The 17,718-nt window shown below is 42.0% G+C and overlaps 1 protein-coding gene across 1 annotated transcript; it reads right to left on the reverse strand.

Annotated features, from left to right (window-relative positions):
* Positions 1-512: 512 nt before the first annotated feature.
* agpat2 (1-acylglycerol-3-phosphate O-acyltransferase 2 (lysophosphatidic acid acyltransferase, beta)) lies at positions 513-17,214 on the reverse strand. Its single transcript, XM_073478079.1, has 6 exons — positions 16,842-17,214; positions 8,815-8,948; positions 4,796-4,971; positions 4,485-4,580; positions 2,226-2,298; positions 513-2,088 (listed from the first exon to the last, which is right to left on the reverse strand). The coding sequence occupies exons 1-6, from the start codon at positions 17,027-17,029 to the stop codon at positions 1,931-1,933; spliced, it is 825 nt and encodes a 274-aa protein (XP_073334180.1). The 5' UTR covers positions 17,030-17,214; the 3' UTR covers positions 513-1,930.
* Positions 17,215-17,718: the final 504 nt, after the last annotated feature.

Consider the following 17,718-nt stretch of genomic DNA (forward strand, 5'->3'; position numbering starts at 1 on the left):
TCGATGTAATCCTAGTCTCCTGAAACCCAGAGATCCCAGATTGATTTTAAAAGGAATTTATTTACACCCTTTTTTTTTTAAAGCAGAAATCCTTACCGTCACCGCTAAGCTAAAAGTGTTAGTGCTGTGTCGTCGGTATAAATCACGTCTTTTCCACTTAGTTTGAGATCTCATGGCTTCTGGAGACTTGGACTGCAGCGAACAAATCGTATGGAGCCATTTTATGGTTTGTTTTTGTTTCTTTTTCAGTTTAAAAAAGTCTCCATTTACTTCAGTTGTTCAGGAGAAGGCTGCAACGATATTTTGCTGTGAAGCTCCAGAAGTGTTTTGTGGACTAAAAAACTTGACCCGACTTTCCATCGACACGAGGGCGAGTAGATAATGACGTAATTTTTCAAGCAGCTATTTGAAAGATTTGCTGGTTCCTGCTTCTTAAACGTGAGGATTTGCTGCTGTTCTTTGTCTTTGATGTCATTAAATGAAGAGTCTTTGGGTTTTTGGATTTTTTTTGGACAAAACAAGCAATTTGGCTTTGGACTCTGGGAAACTGTGATGAGCATTTCTCAGATTTTTTTGACATTTTATAGACTAAACAATTAATAGTGAAAATAATCGCTGATTAATAAATAATGAAAATAATGGCTATCGCAGCTCTGTTGGTGAAGGGAAAGTGAAATCGGTCAGTGGATGACTGATAACAGTCATGGTGACATAACAACAGGCTCACATTGGAAAACTTCCCAAAAACACTCGGTCATGGCACAGCAGGTAGCTTGCACTTTGGAGCAGTAATAAAACAGTTTGACATTGCACAATATGAAATCACCCTTTTGACACGTCTTTAAATAGGTTCGCTTGTGAGTTCCTGTCTGAGGAGCAAAAAAAAAAATCTCTTTGAAAAAACAAAAACAAAACTCAAGATTAACCGATGTAGAAATAAATAGAAAACAAAAATACAGAGTAAAGCGAGAAGACACTTGCTGCTTGATGCTGCACGCAGGTTATTTCTAATCTTTTTGGAGAGACGTACCGAAAGAATGCACAATGATACACCAACAATGCACAACATTGAAAACTGATCAGTCCGCTTAAGTCCATTAAATCAGTACAGATGGGTGCTATCGTTACACACTCTATCTTGTAACCTTGAATTCCTTGCTTTCTGACATCATGAAGCATGTCATGGAGCGATTAGTCATTGAGCTGAAGAGCCAACATGGATATAGAGTTGAATTCGTAGCGACAGAATCAAAGAAGTCCGTGGCCGACCTGCGTCGACCTCTCACCTCCGCACACTCCACCGCTCGTGGAGACCCCGCTCCGTTTGTCTTTAGGCAAGAGACTGGAATGCAGAAAAGGGGGAGAGAGCACGGAAAGGAAAGGAAGAAGATGGGGGAACTCTGAATGTGTGTGTGCATGTGTGTGTCTAAAACAAAGGCAACATGAGAGGAACGCGAAAATAAAGAGATTTATGAGCGAAACGGATGGCAAACGGAGAAAAAAGGAGCAAAAAAAGGCCAAAATAAGAGTACAGAATGGTGATAAAGTAAGACAAAAATAAAGCCAGGCTTTCCGAAGCCAGAGAACAAAGCAACGATGCAGGTGGACAGAGCCATCCAAAAAGGCATGCATGAAGAACAACACACATCCATACTGTTCGGCTTGCCGTCCGTCACTCCGCTCACGGCGTGCAGAGCAGCGCTGCTGCTGCCGGTGCTGCTGCAGACACAGTGAGGGTCGGGACTGACTGTGCTGTATGGTCGGGCCAGAGGCGGACTGGACCAGGCGTCAACTAGACAAGAAGAGATTTCATGACAAGAGACCTGTGTCATGTTGTTTCCTGGCCAGGGGAGAGCGGGGAGGTCTGGGGGAGGAACGGGTCTCAGACAGGGACATAGGAGAAAGTAGAGGTGGGAGTGTGGTAAAATGTTCAGTGCCTCAACGGCCCGTTGCTCTGGGTTACCGAGTCAGAGATGTTCAAGTAGGCAGAGCGCATCAGGTTGAAGGATTTGTCAGAGAGGGATGTTATATCGTCTGTCGTCATCCCCTTTGTCTCGATCTTTGGGAGGATCTTCAATCTGATGGTCCCTGCGGAGGCAGAACAGAACTTCACAGTCAGAAGTTAACAGAACATCAAGCAGCCTCTTGCAGACAGATAAGGATGGAAATAGGACTGCTAGCAAATTACAAAAATGAGGAAAAAAAAAAAATCCAGGACCATTTACCTGATTTGAACTGCTTTTCTTTCCGTAGGTAGAAGTTGCTGTAGGAGGAGAAGACGACAGGTATGATGGGTACCTGAAAAACAAAGAGAGGAAAGGCGATCAAACACACCATCCAAAATATTATCATCACTAGTGATGGGTATTAAAATCTCATATCAGACACCACAATAAAACTAAAAGCTTTCTGTATGGCATCTAACTGTTTAGCTTATCAGCCACAAATCTTAAGTTTTGGCAAATTCTTGCAAGTTTAGCTGCTGGCTGAGACGCACCAGTCCCTCATCCCTCTACCAGCGGTACCAGCAGGCAGTGATACCGATACTGACTGATGTCTGTGTTCTTCATCCTCTCTAAAACAAAGTATTTTGTCAAGAATATCAGTTATTTTTAGGACATATTACAGTTGACTCCAGTGAGTTTGTAAACAGCGTTGCTGCTCTAGAAAACTTTATTAAAAACATTCATTTCTACTCCTGTTGTGTCATTATTCTTTTTGAAAATAATTAATTTTTACCTTCGCCAAGGGGGTTATGTTTTGCCCGTGTCTTTTTGTTGGTTACTACAAACTACAAAGATTTTGACAAAACTCGGCCCAGAATAGACCCCATTAACTTTTGGTGTGGATCCGGATAAAGGGATGGATCCAGGAATATTTCCTTACTTTCTTTAACATTGCAAGAAGACATTTTCATTAAGTTCTCAGGCAGTATTTCATGGATCTTGATGAAAAAAATCTGGCGTATTCAGGTGGCTGGTATTTATGAGGGAGTACAATTTGGTCCGAATAAAATAGCCAAATAAAAATCTGCATCTAACAGATTTCAGTATTTTTTATATATACTGGATTACAGCTGTTGGGTCTTGGCGGAGGTATGCCCTCTACTGAGAGCCATTCTATCTTAAAAACCAATTATTTAGTAATGAAAAAGAACAGATAAGAGTATCAAATTTCCATGTCCAGCATACAAACAAAGGCAAGCTGACCCTTCAACTTTCTCCTGAGAGAACCAAAAGATATGAAACAAACCGACAGAATTGCTCGACTGAACCGACATCGCATTTTCTCTCTCACACACACAATCGGCACGACACTAGCTATCTCCATCTCTTCCGCTGCTGCTAATAGAGGCCGAGTTGCTCTCTCGAGGCTCCCCCGAGTGGCCCTTCATTGGGACTGGCTGAGCCAAACGTGGCTCCCCCTGGGGGCTGTCCTGTTTCTACTCAATCTGGCTGGCTGGGCACAAATGGAAAAGGCTGCGCTGGAGCTCGGCAGAAGCAAACACAGAGAGATAGAAATAGTCCACGCTCACGCAGGAATGGTCTCGAGTGTAAAGCTACAGGGCCAACGGGGACAACAAAAACACAGATTGTATTATCCAGACCTCAAATGAAGTTACTCTGCAAACGTCACGCCAAAACACGCACAACAACTCTATCTGTATATCATATAAGCAGCCTCTGAACCGCAGAGCTAATACAGCCCCTATAGAAAAAGTACAGTATGAATGTGTTTGTTAATAAGGAGCAGCAGGGATTTATTTTTGTAGCCCCTGTGCCTCGTTGCATATCTGACCCAAACTGATATCAATCTCTGGCAGCCTGAGGTGAACCACGTTGCCGTTTCTCGCCAGATTCTCATTCAGCAATAATGTTTTTTTAATTCATTCCACCTGTCTGACCCGAGTGTGTGCTGCGAAACATCAGCTCGGGGAACAGAGACCTCCCACCTGCACGCACGCGGAGATAAAAAGCTCATAAACGCACACAGCTGAGGTGAAGATTACTCCGGAGTCGTTCTGTGTCGGGAGCAGCGAGGAGATTGGGGAGAAGTTACATCATGCTGAGCACAACCGAGGACAGTTTGAGAGAAGACCGAAAACAGAAATATCACGATTACTATTCTGACCACTTCTAAGCATTCCTTAGCAGAAGCTGTGGCTGATTCAGTGCCGTCTGTGCATGTCATCATCTGTGTATTGGATATGGTTGAATCATAATGTTACCTTGTGCCTCATAAGGTTGCTAGCTCCCCCATGTGTCTAGAATCAGCAACATTACCCCCTCTCTCTCTCTTTTAGGACACAAAAAGTTAGCAGAAGTCTCCAGTAGCATCTCAGCCCCTTTTTGTCAGCATTGAGAAGTGAACAAACTGCATGAGGGTGTACATGGCAGTACATGAAATGTTGACTAAACTCACATGTATTGATAGGAAACAGAGGCGATAGGTTACATTTGCTCTATGAGTGAAAAAGGACTCACTTGTGCCTGCACTGCCAGGTGGAAAGCTCCTTTTTTGAAGGGCAGCAGGTCGCCTCTCTGGTTTCTCGTTCCCTCTGGGAACACCCACAGACGAATCTGTAGAGGTCAAAGGACAAGAGTTGGAAGATTTAATCATCCCATGTCGTCCCTAATGTGTCAGCAGTGCATTTTGACAGGTTAAGTGCAAAAACAAAAACAAGGAAAGAGTCAACTTGCTCTGACATATAATCTCCCTTTAAAAACCAAACAGCCTGAAGTACAAGCTCTTTCTTAAACACTATAAACCATTCTGACTACACGAGCCGCATTACCTGGTCGTCCAACATGGTTTTGGCAGCGTCGGTCATGACACTCTTCGCATCGCTCGTCTTCTTGCGGTTGATGAAGACGATGCCACCCAGCCAGCAAATGAGACCCACCGTGCCGGCGTAGATCAACTCCTTCTTGGCGATCATGGTGCAGCGGTCCGGTAAGATCTCCATCAGGCCTGAGGAAGAGAGGATAAGAAGCTCACTCATTAGTATACAATGCCATATTTATTTTAATATGCCATAACTGAGAACTACAAAGGTCAAACACTTCAGAGTTAAGATGTTTTCTAATACCTCGTCTCTATGTAAAGTCACGTCTGTCACTCAAGCCTGAGTCTGTGCGGTATGTGACCATGACCACGAGACATAAGACTCGATTAATGAAAAAGCTTTGGGTTTTTTTTTAGCAGACTAATTAAAAAGGTAGCAGCAAAGGAAAGACATCAAAGCGCTATTTAATGAAAGATTATCCCAAATTTCTCACTTTAATCAAAAAATTCCTAAATAACAAACACAAATCTAGAAACACTGACTGACGTAGTGATTAAAAATAGAGCTGTAAACAAATGGGACGCACTTTATTGGAGATTACTTTCAGCGCCAACGTTAATGTTCTCTGCAGAGACGTATGAATGGATTATCCATATTAATATTTTAAACCTTGTAATAGTTTTAAATTCAACTCAGGAAATCAAAATATGAATGACAAGCAAACCTGTAGTTTTGTTAACATAAGCAGTATTAAGGACAGGACGTGGTGTTTTTGTGTCCGACTGCCGATAAAATAAGTTAAGTTAAAAAAACGCTACTTTTCTTTCTCTGTCTGTAGTCACTCAATGTCCCGCCCACTACACCATCTGATTGGTAAGATGCCACAAGTAATCTGCAAAAGTAACTAGTAACTAAAGTCATCAAATTAATGTAGGTGTGCAATAATAAGTGGCAAAAAGGAAATACAGAAGTAAAGTATCTCAAAATTGTACTCAAGTACAGTTACTGAGTAAATTGTACTTTACATTCCATCACTGGCAAATGTGTGTCAGTTTCTCTATCCTAATAGTCAGTTTGCTTGCTTTATCCTCGGCTGTGAAGCCTGAATTATACAATAATTAGTGTTTTTTTCTAAATTTAAAGCATGAAACACTTTTCACATCTGTTACCTCGAGATACGGTGTCTCTAAGGGGGTGTGTTAAAAGATGTCTCCAACATATGCCGGAGTAGAGCCGGACCAAACACAATTTTTGGGCCCAATGATGATATTATGGAGTAAAAGATACAGAGAGATATATTGGACCTTATTTCTGTGCAATGATCCCTCAAATGTGATTTTTTTAAAACAAATGTGACAAAGATATGCAAGAAAGAAAGGCTGTTTTACAATTTAATTATTCAACAGTCAGACTCACTGGGTATAGAGGTGTAAGGTAAAGGTATAAAGTCTGCTGACGTAATACTGATGCTGGAAAAGACATCAGACTTTGTTGATTGGCGTTATCTCCATGAATAGCGCTTACATTATGAGTCAGACACGTTTGATTAACCTACGTGCAAAGGCAGGTGGTGCAGAAGATGCGGCAGTGCAGGACATCAAACACACAAAATATTACAGACAGGAAGTCAAAGTGTGAGACATAAAAGGTATACACACATAAAGTAGATGTGTTCCTACGATGGAGATGAAACAAAGCGGACAAAAGCAAAGTTACACAAGAGAGACGGTGCTTGAAACCGAGCTGTGGAGGGGAGGGATCCTCGTTCCTTATCGTATCACATCAGCTCCGGGATGAGCAGCTATTAATGGCTGGGTGTAGCAGTTGGCATGGCAACTTGGACGCTATATCAGACTCATGCTGAGTTTTCGGAGGACTAATTAGGTGCCTTGCTCTCCCCCTGCTGTCACTACCCTGGCCTGGAGCCTGCCCTCATCACTCAGCAGCACTGAAAAACACTCTCTCCCTGGTACTGATGGAGAGAAAACATACCTCTGTTAAATATGAGTCCGCAACACTCACGTTTAGGAGCAGGATAAAATCAGACAATGCTAAAAAGACTCACCCACACGAGCTGAATCATATGCAAACACAACACAACACACTCTCAACTCAGTCTACATCGACTTTGAAATGGTATCCAGTACATTTATAAAACAGCTTTTAAATCAGAGTGGCTCCTGCGAGGCCAGTGATGTTTGATTTTCTTTTTATTGCCACATGCATTGATCAACGTGTTCTTGTTTGTTTGTCGGTGCCAAATCAAAACAAAATAGGTTAAAATTACATCTGTGACTGCATGGTAATTCATTCTCCCTTTAGTCAAACAGTCCTTGTCACCACAAAGCTGCTATAGTCTTACATTTGTCCTAGTTTAGCAGGACCATTACCTAACGTACACTGCAATCTGTCTCGGCAACAGAAACAAGGAAAGGTGGTTCTTCCACGAATAAGTTATTCAAGAGGCATTTTGTTATATTTTTGTAGAAAATCTCTTTACATCCCGACAATCAATAAATCAAATGTTCTGACAAACAAACAAACAAAAAAAGGAAGAAATGTGGTGCCTGTAGCCTCGTCCAATCGTCTCATTTGGATCCTATGTACCTGCCTGTGCACTCAGCTCGGCTTGGTGCAAATATTGCCAAAGCTAAGCGAGCTGGTTGCACAAGAATGGCAGAGAATGTGCAGCCAAAATGTCCCAGTACTAACACGCTTGCTAGACAGCAGTGAGTACTAATAATGTCATGTTTGTGGTTTACATTGATTATGATTATGTTACGTGCCTTTTCTAGGGATGTACAGATTAACCTATGTGAATCGGCAATCGTTGTTTTAACATTACAGGTGCCAGTGCATCGATGTGCGGGCCCCAGTTAGCGCACTGCTTCAGTTGCTATTGGATCCATGCTCGTGAGGTACAAACAAAAGCAACATGTCTGACAACGCTGACACGGTCTGCAGTTTGGAAGACGTGGATTTTAAAAGAAAGAAGGAAGACTGACACATAGGTCTGTTCGTCTGTAGAACAGATGTGTATCAGATATAGTTAATAAAAGACCAGGGAACCCAAAGTACATGTAAACTGTGTTTCTCTGCATTAGTTGACTTCATTAGGACATCTGAGGTTGGAGCAGGTCAGGGGTGTGTGTGTGTGTGTGTGTGTGCGGGCCTATCAACCCTACAGTAAAATAAATTCAGGTCATCAGCCAGTTGTCAATTGTCTACAGTGTGAGGGGACGGTTTCCTGTGTCAACGGTGTCAGTGAGCTCGCCCAGGTCAGCAGTCAGCGCGCTCAAAGCAGGCACAGTATTTCAGCAGTTCTTTGTCTTTTAAAATACTCCATGTCATGGTAACAGAGTGTAGACCGTGCCGATTATCTGGTCAGCCAGGTGTCGCAACATCTTGCTCACACAAGCTTGAAGTTGGATGTCAACATTGATGAGAATAAAAGTCAGCTGACATCTCACAAATGTCACTTTGACACATCCAATCACATCAAGGCAGATTCTACCTCCCCTTGTTTTCTCTGATAGCTCTGAAAACTTTTCCATTTTATTGGACAGGGAGCGAAAACACGCCGCATGTATACTCAGGAGCAGATTCAGAAGTCCCCACTGTCGGAGCTTAACCAGCTCAACAGCATACTTCTTTTATCTGTGACTCCTGCATCTGCTGCAGAGGATTGCTGCTCCCTTCAACTAAAATGTTCAAAAAAAGACTCCCTGTGTGCGTCAAATCGGGTGTCAAATTGCTCAGGGTGAAGTGCTCAAAGTACAACACCTCTTCCCCAGTAAATCTGTTCTTATTCGAGTCCCAGAAGACAACGGATAAACAAACTAGAAAAAGTCAGTGCTGAGGAAAAGCTGCCAATTGCACAACCATCTTGCATCATTATTAGTATGAACACACAAAATACAGACAGTAGACAGTATCGAAGAATAGATATGTGGTATTTCCTAACCTCTCAACATTTTCACAGTATCAGCCTCATTTTTAAACCACAATATATGTAGTAAAGTACCTACCCAACACATCCAGGGAGCTCTGGTGGTTGGAGATGATGACGTAGGGTCCCTGTGTCTGCAGATGCTCCCAGCCGCTCACTTGAAACCGAAGACCCAGGAAGTACTTCACATGACGAACCAGAGAGCGGATAATCCTGAGGGGGCAAAAAAGGTTGATTACTGAATAAGCATAGGTTACAATCACAGTCATGTGAGCTTAGCATGTAGGCTGCATACCATTAACCAGAGCTCTACATGGTAAGGTGGGAGGTGGTATGTATGAAGCCTTTTAAATACTAGGGTACTGAAAGGATGCCAGCTCTGATAGTTAAATGCGACCTGAATCAGAACATATAGACTTGACTATCCTCAAAATACATGATATAAGGTGTATAAATAGCCCTGTTTGTTCCTTGGTGGGTTAAATAATTGCCTGTAATAAGTACAATGCTCCAATAAGCTTCTAGAAAGACTGTCCTACCATCTGTCTGCCTGTCTGCAGGCAAAAAAAACACTAAATCAATGTTATGGCATCCGAATACAATTTCATGCCATCAACGTGGGTATTTATGAAATCTAATCAATACTGGGACTTTCTATACTCTTTAAAGCAGAGTGACGGTCATGGTTTCTTGCTTTGGGCACTTTCAGCTGAGTGGAGACAAAACTGTTCAAATAAATATGTTCTGTATCAAATTTTAACCCTCGACAATGTTTAATCTGCCAGTTACTGTCACGATTCATTGTTTTGTCAAAAAATGTCAGAAAAATAGTGGAAAAGCGTCTTATAATTTTTAATAGTCTGCCATTTATGAGCACCTCGAGGTGATGTCTTCAGACTTCTTTTATTTAACCAACAGTGAAACTCCAAGCATCAAAACCTCACATCTGAGAGGAATATTTGGTATTCTTGCTCGTAAAAAAGAAATTAAAATCAATATTGTTACAAACGTATTCTGTCTATCAACTAATCAACTAAATAAACAAACATAATTTTACAGGGGAAAATATTAAAGCTGCACTACTATTTTTTGACATCTAGAGGGCAGAAAAAACACACAGACTCCCCTACTATTATTATTATTATTATTATTATTATTATTATTATTATTATTATGGCTAACGTGTTGGCAAACAATCGCCTACTTTTGCATTTAGCAGCCATAAAGCAACATTAGCATTAACTTGCCCTATCCATACTGCCCTGATGAAGGCCTTAATGGCTGAAATGCGTAGGCATGTCTTTACTGTGAATCAACAGCCATGATTAATTAAAGGCTTTTTAACTCATTACCCTTTTGAGTGCCTCAGACTTTTCTATTAGCATTCACTTGTTGCACTTCCAGCCACTTGGCACATATTGATCTTCTAGCTCTGGTTAAGTCTCCATCACCGCCTGAGAGAAAATATGTCTTAAGCTTGTTGCTCAATGTTCAACTCTTCACTAGAGAGTTTCTAACTTTCTGTGCCGATTGCACTTTGGCATTAACTGTGTTCAGGTTTATGTTAAATATTTCTCAACATGATCAACATAAAAACACATTTCCACACTGATATTTCCTCTTTCCACCGTCTCTCTTCAGGGGTTTATCTTCGGGGACTTAACCTCGACCTTTGTGAAGACAAAGAAGATAACAGCTGTGAACTCTGAAGACATATTCAAGGTAACATCTTGTCACACTTGGAAGAGTTTCAATGCGTTTCTAAACAACCAGCTCTGCAGCGAGAAACATGTCACAATCTGATAATGCAGGTTCACATGCTTTTACTCCCATCAGATGAGATCCTTTCTGACATAGCACTATCAAAAGCCTACCCTGTCCTCAATCAACACCATTTCTCACCTCAGACACACTGAGCATGGCTGCCAGTTTCAACTGCATCTAAAATCTGGTGTTCATGTGAGAGGCTGGAGAGAGAGCCTTGATATTTTATGTGCAGGCCAGCTCCACTCTACAATCAGCTACTTATCTCTCCATTCCTAGCTGTTATCTAATCATCATTCGATCAGGACTAACCTCTTTTCCCTGTTGGAGCCAAAGACAGAGGCAGTATGACAGCAACAAAATTCAATTTGCGCAAAACTGCTGCTAAACTGGCGTCGCCCACAGTGTTTTATCAGTAAATATAAGTGAAAAATAAAGGACTATCTGAACTGTGAGAAAAGGGGAATTACGTCAATGAAGATCTGCAAGTGTTTTCTAGAAGCAAGAATTTGACTGTGCAAAACTGGACCACAAACTTTGGATTTAAAAAAACAGCTGTTTTTCTTGTGCAACACACTGAAGCTGGCTACTGTTACATCTCCAACTTGAATGACCTTCCCTGTCAGGGAAAACAACAGAGTCACTCCCCATCTTCTGTCAGCGCCAGAGAAATCATCGCTCTAAAAACACCTCGTGTCCCTTTCTCATCAGTGACTCATATCCCCTCTCCAACTTCTTCTTCCTTTTGTTCTTAAGTGCCTTCGTCCGTTCTCCTTGTAATGTAGAGTTTATCCTTTTAGACTTTGCTTTGAAGCTTTGTTACGTCAGTGTTTCCCCATGTGATTTATTATTAAATAAGTCTGTATATAAGTTGCTCCACAGCAAATATTTTACCGTCTCTCTTATTTGCTTGCTCAAAGCACTGGTACCATAACAGCACGAATACACGTGCATCAAAGTCCAAGCTTCCCGGCTCGCTTGACCACCCTTTGGAAATGACTGCTCCCTTGACTCCAGTTAGCCTTACTAGCTTGGCTCCAAACAAACTCGCTAATAGCCAACTTCAACAGTTGGTCTCCAAGATTGACAGCAGTGTTAAAATCAAGTGTGGGAAGCACTGAGTCACTGCAACCTTGCAGTTATCTGAAGTTAAATACACCTCGAAAGGTACATGCTTATGACTTGCAAATCAAATATTTCCAGTTTTAGCCCACAAAGCATGCCGCTGGCTTTTTGTTGACAGTGTGCAACAGTAAATGACACAAAAACCAAACATTTCCAATCATCATTTTTCAATATCCTGTTCCAGAAAGAAGGGAATTAAATGATCAAGGCTCCTGCTGTGGTAATTCTCTGTGGCTACGCTCACTGTTATTATGGGACTGAGCACAGCAAAGCCACTTAGTACATTATAATAGCCTTAATTTCCCCCTGATGCCAGAGCTGATTATTTTTTTTACACCCAGTCACTTGAGGATGGAAAAACCAAAAAGCATTTTTTTGGACGCACACTTGTTTGGAAAGGCAGCTGACCTGCTGTAAATGAGGAGTTTTATCTGCCACTGTTTGATCGTACGAGTCTGATCCGTCACAAGTGAACAAATCTCTCATGGATTACTTTAACTCAGTTTTGTTTTGATCTGAAACAGTTGATGCCTTAGGGATGCTGTGGTTTGATTACTACAGACTTGATCAGGATATAATCCAAATCCTTTTAGACTCTGAACTCATGGTACATAATCATGGTACATAATCATGGTACTCGCCCACAGACAAAGTTGTTGCTCCACATTCCAGTCAGGAGTGAATGCGGCACAATGTAATTACGGTGCACCTTATACATTAAATAATCTGCAGAAGGCCCTAAACTTGGACTCTTTGCCACCACTAAGGCAGCTCAAAGCCCCATTTCAGATCCTGTGAGATTTGATTGTAACTGCTTTTAACTATACTGTAATTTCATCCAGCCATCACTCTTGTATTTACTTTTTTTCAGTCTACTTTACACTTGATTGTTGTTATTTTCCTAGTGGTATTTACTCCACAGCATGTTGATCCTGTATTTTAACTTTTAGCCCTCTTACATTGTTGTTTCTGTTGTTTTGCTCCACATCTCAACACTGTTGTAAATGAGAATACGCCTTCATGTCTGATTGTTTGTAATGTCCAATGGAGCGCATCGCTGAAGATGTACTGACCACCATATCTGAGCAATTAAGCTGGGAAGTAATATGTTGTCATAATTGATTATACTGATAATAACTTGTTGTTGAAGATACTGCCTGCACAGAACTTGATTTTTGGGGGCTGATACAGATATTAGGAAGTAAAACATGTATATCTGCAGATGTTCACACATTTTTTCTGCAATGATCCCTTTTAATGTGGTTATAAAACACTTGTGAAGTTGGATATTTCACAGTTTAACAATAAAATGTATTGTCTAAAATTATGACTGAAACAGTTAACTTACTGGGAATTGAACAATAATAAATTATAACACCTTTTTGTGCATTAGGAAGTTTTTCTGTAGGCGCTATCGGGCCGCATACACTGTATATCATTATATCTGTTATAGGTCAATATTAGTCAACTGATCTATCACTGGCGCTTACTGAAAATAATAAAGTCCTCCTAAATCTGACATTATGTACACCAGAGTTTAATTCCTTATATGATATAACCCTACTAACTCTTGCCACGCTTTAGCTTTCTCAGTATTTGTACGTTAGGCTGGATCATGATGAACCGGCATACATCGTACCTTGTGGTAATCAAATCAATGTGATTTTAATTACTACATCAAAAAGGGTTAAAGTTCACGGTGTCGTAATAATCAAAGACACGAGAAAGCTCTTGAACTCATCGCTTGTGTTCATTATCTTGTGACTCTAATGCAATCATCTCTCAGCGATGGCTCACTTGAAGCTCAGCTTGCCTTTGCACATGGGAGTACAATGCACGTTTGACTGGTTTACTACAGTAAAATAACTTTAACCTTTGAACTGGAATGCACTCTTTGGGTTATCTTTCAACCCAGCAGTACAGTGATAACACAACGGGTTATGCAATGGGCTCAGCCAGTGTTGCAGCGATTGTAAGATTGTTCGAGGGGAATGAATCGGCCTTGGTTGGATTCTTTTTATGGCCAATTCTCTCAGATTTTGCTTTGGTTCATTTCATTTTCAATCTCTGAATAAGTTCCTTCCGTGCCTACAGGGCATAATGACATTTAGGCTGATCTGTCACCAGCATAGATTCAATACAACCTGGCTGGTCAGGTGAGCTCGACCTCTAATCCCTATTGTACCAACAAACAAAGATACCAGTGCTGGAGCTAATTCAGGTGCTAAAGGTCAGAGGGCTGTTCAAGACAGGGACATGGTCAGTGGCACAGCAGAGGATTCATTCATTCAGAAAAGGCATGAAGAGTTTAAACTATATAGGCTTTAAAAGGTCAGTCAGTCCCCGAGTGGTCTGAGTGACAACATTACCGCAGCTTAGTCAAACAAGACAGCGTCGCTGGTGGTCTCCCACCGCTGTGAAAAACTGTTACACAGCATGTAACCTGAGCTCAAGCAATTGTGAGGGAGGAAACTAGGCCTCCGTCCTTTATCTGTTGTCATGAGATCCTTCCTGATAATTAAAGTTCGAGCCGGAGCCAAAGTAGCCATTCACAGAAGTGACAGGCAGGGCTGTGGGCGGTTAGTCGATTAAACGTTGTAGGGCTGGAAAATAAACTGAGATTAAACAATTATTGTGATATGAGACACTACACAAGAGCTTAGAATTTGGATGTTGTTACATTATAATGGATTAATGTTGTCTTCTTCTGGTTTTAAAGGCTGTATTACAGTAAAGTGATGTCATTTTCTTCTACTTGACAGACTTTTCTACTTGTTCAAATACTTTCCTTTACCAGTTAAGTCATTATATCCACATTACTGATGATTATTTATCAATAATCTCAATATTGATCGACCTAATGACTTATGATTACCTTATTGAGCAATTTAAATGCATTACATGAGTAGATTGTCACATGACATGTAAAATGAGACCTTTCCGGTCTCTTTGGGTTGTCAATACGAGCCTGTGGAAGATTTGTTTAGGTAGTTTAATGCTACTGGAATGTGGATTTCTTTGTGTATGACTCGGGTCAAAGGATGTGAGTTTATGCATCACTTCAGTGCCTCTCTCTGCTCTGCTAACAGAGAGCTAACGTTAGTTTATGTTAGCGGACTCCCTTTAATGGTTTCAATTGGCTCTCAAACAGATTTCTGACAATGTTACAGATTAAATTCTGCTCAATTTTGACTCATTTCTTACTTTTGAACTAGTTTACTCGCCCAAGTTTAAACTTCCTTATAAACGTCAGGGATATTAGTCGTTGGGGACGTCACCAGTCTGTAGACACGAACCCAACAAGAGTGTTTCAGGAAACGCAAGCAGAACATTAACAGTAACTTGAGTTGCGTGGATGCTTTTGACTTAGGAGGCCTGTTTGTGCCCACCATAGTTCACTGTTACATTCAAGTCCTGCAAGTCAGCTGTGAAGCAAGCAGTCAAGCCTCGAAATCAGGCCTTTGTGTACCCGTCAGACAGCAAATGTCTGTGACAGACTGCTCTGTCCTTGATGAATCACTGAGCTCTTTCTGCCAGAGCTGGCTGGTGTGTAAAATGTGCATCCAAAACTCTATTCACTGCCGGTGCAAAGTCTGACCCCGATTGAGTCCCTTTGTCACAGTCAACAGGTCCAGATAACCTTTGAGCTGACAGAACGGTACACTGGTGCAACATGACACCACCGACACAGCTAACGTGACTTCGAAACAGTTATTCCTAGAGCAGCCAGGCAGTGAGAATCTGCTGTTGTAACTGACCGGGCTCGCTGTCAGATCAAGGCCATGTGAGGTTGCAATGAGGATGGGCCTCATAACTATTCAGCAACCCGACTCTAATCAGGGGGAAACTTGCCATCTGGCATCCTTCTCTTCAAGGTAATTACTGGAATGCAGTCATTTGTGTCAAGCGATCCATCCTCACTAGCTAGATTTAACCACTACAACAAAAATCCCCCCCTCCTTGCTACAAAGCGGACACTGACACTGATAGGCGTACAAGATTTCAGGTATCAGTTGACCTGGTCAGCCTGTGTGTCCAGTATGAAATGGCATATTACCTCCAGCGGGTAAGGTCAAGGGGTCATTCCTATAGAGAGCTGGAGCTGTTGTTAGTGGTGCTGCATTAAAAGGGGCTCAGAAATGTAATATTAATGAGGTAGTAATACATTTATTTCTTCCATAACTGAATAAACAAGCTGTTCTTGGAGGAAAATAAGGTCCCCAGAACACTGTTTACATGTGGCGGACCCTGCCACCGCCCTAGCTTCAAACAAAGTTAAACCAAAAAACCCAAAACTACATAGTGCACCTTTAAATGTTAACTTCTTAGTTGTAATATTCAGTCATCACCTTTGAGCGTAACATTCATACAACTATGGCCTCGAATCAGACACTTCCAACTTAAAACTAAAAGGTAAAACACTTAAAGGTAGGATTTATTGCAGGGGCTATTACACATTGACAGTGCACATGTGTACCTTAAAACAGCCCCACACTGACAGCTCAGTAGATACAGCCTCCCTTGTATTATCAGAACTGATTTAGCACGCCTCATATTTTACCATTTCTCCCCAAAAAACCCAGCTCTGGCTCCACAGCCAGCTAGCAAAAACAATGATAGCCTTGTGTGATTATACTTGTGTGCTCCCCCCTCCACATACTCATGCAACTTAGCTAATGTCTGGCATTTGCCTGGAGGGAAAGGAAGTTAGCACATTCCTACACTGAATATAATAAAGATAATTAGCGTTATCAGAGGCTGGTGTTGTTTAACACACAGCTGGGACAGTCACAACATGTCCTGACTCGGTGTGCTAAGAGCTAACCGAGAGCGTACCGTTAAATGTTAGCATTCTTGTTTTCAGCTAACACGCTCCTACAGCCAATGTGTCAAGGGGGGGGGGGCTAACGTTAGCATGTGTGATTAAAAATGCATATGTATTTATTAATTTGTCTTTCTTTTAAAAATGTCGGACAAAGTGGTTCACTCCCCCGAACAGTCAGGGTGTTGTTAACGTTAACACAACCCCGAGCCGGCGGTGGTAAAACCGGGCGGCGTTGCTAGCAAGCGTAATCTGAATGTTTAATATGAACTAACGGCTGCTAGCCTAGCCTAGCCTAGCCTAGCCGAGCCGAGCTAGCATGCTAACGCTGGCTAGCTGTCAAGACGAGCGACATTTATTATGCAAACAACAACAAAAAAAAAACAACAACTCACCTCATGTTTTCAACGTCTCTGCCGCCGCTTTTCAGTATGCACAGGGGGATCGCGATGAGGGCCAGGCACATCATCCAGGCGACGTAAAAGCACTTTTTGAAATAAAAAACAAACGTGCTGCTGGTCCACATCAGGAGTGGGAGCAGCAGCAGCAGCAGCAGCAGCGGTACCATCCATAGCGCATCCATAGCAAGAAAACTCACCGCCGGCAGTAACACACACGCGGTTCGGCGGTGGTGGTGCTGCTGGTGGGGAGGAGGGGGGGGATGTAAAAAAAACAAAACAAAAAAAAAAACGGTGCCCAGCTTTTTACGGTGCGAGAGAGACGGGAAGCACCGCGACCCCGACACACATTACACAGTCAGGAAGTGGTCCTTCAGGGGCACCCTGGCGATGCTACCTGCTCGTCTCCGGCTGCCCCAAATGAGCGTGAAGCGCTGCTCATCTGTTGCTAAATGGCATCATGAGGTGGAGTCGAGTCGTCATCGGTTGTGGGTTGTTTTTTTTTTTTTTTCTATTTCCGGTTGCTGGACCTGGTATGTCTGAGGTCACCATCACCATCAGTTCTGTCAGTGCATCTGCATCAAAAATGTGATAAATTATAAAAGTGTATGTGTATTTAAAAATGACATGTACTCTCTCCTCCTCTCAAGTTTTGCAGGACCAAACATCCCACATGTCATTTTTGCTCACTCTCTCTCCAAAGGGCTACTATTCCTTTGACAGCAGATTACACAGCAACATTTTGGTAATTGGATTAGCAGTGATAATCCAATCCTTGGACATAATCTGACGCTGCCCGGTCGCCTCCACTGTGAAGCCGCAGCCATGTCGAAGAGCTCTACTTGACATGATTTGGGGGGAAGATTAGGATCAA

Source organism: Pagrus major, chromosome 12 (assembly GCF_040436345.1).
Source record: "Pagrus major chromosome 12, Pma_NU_1.0".
Classification (NCBI taxonomy): Eukaryota; Metazoa; Chordata; class Actinopteri; order Spariformes; family Sparidae; genus Pagrus; species Pagrus major.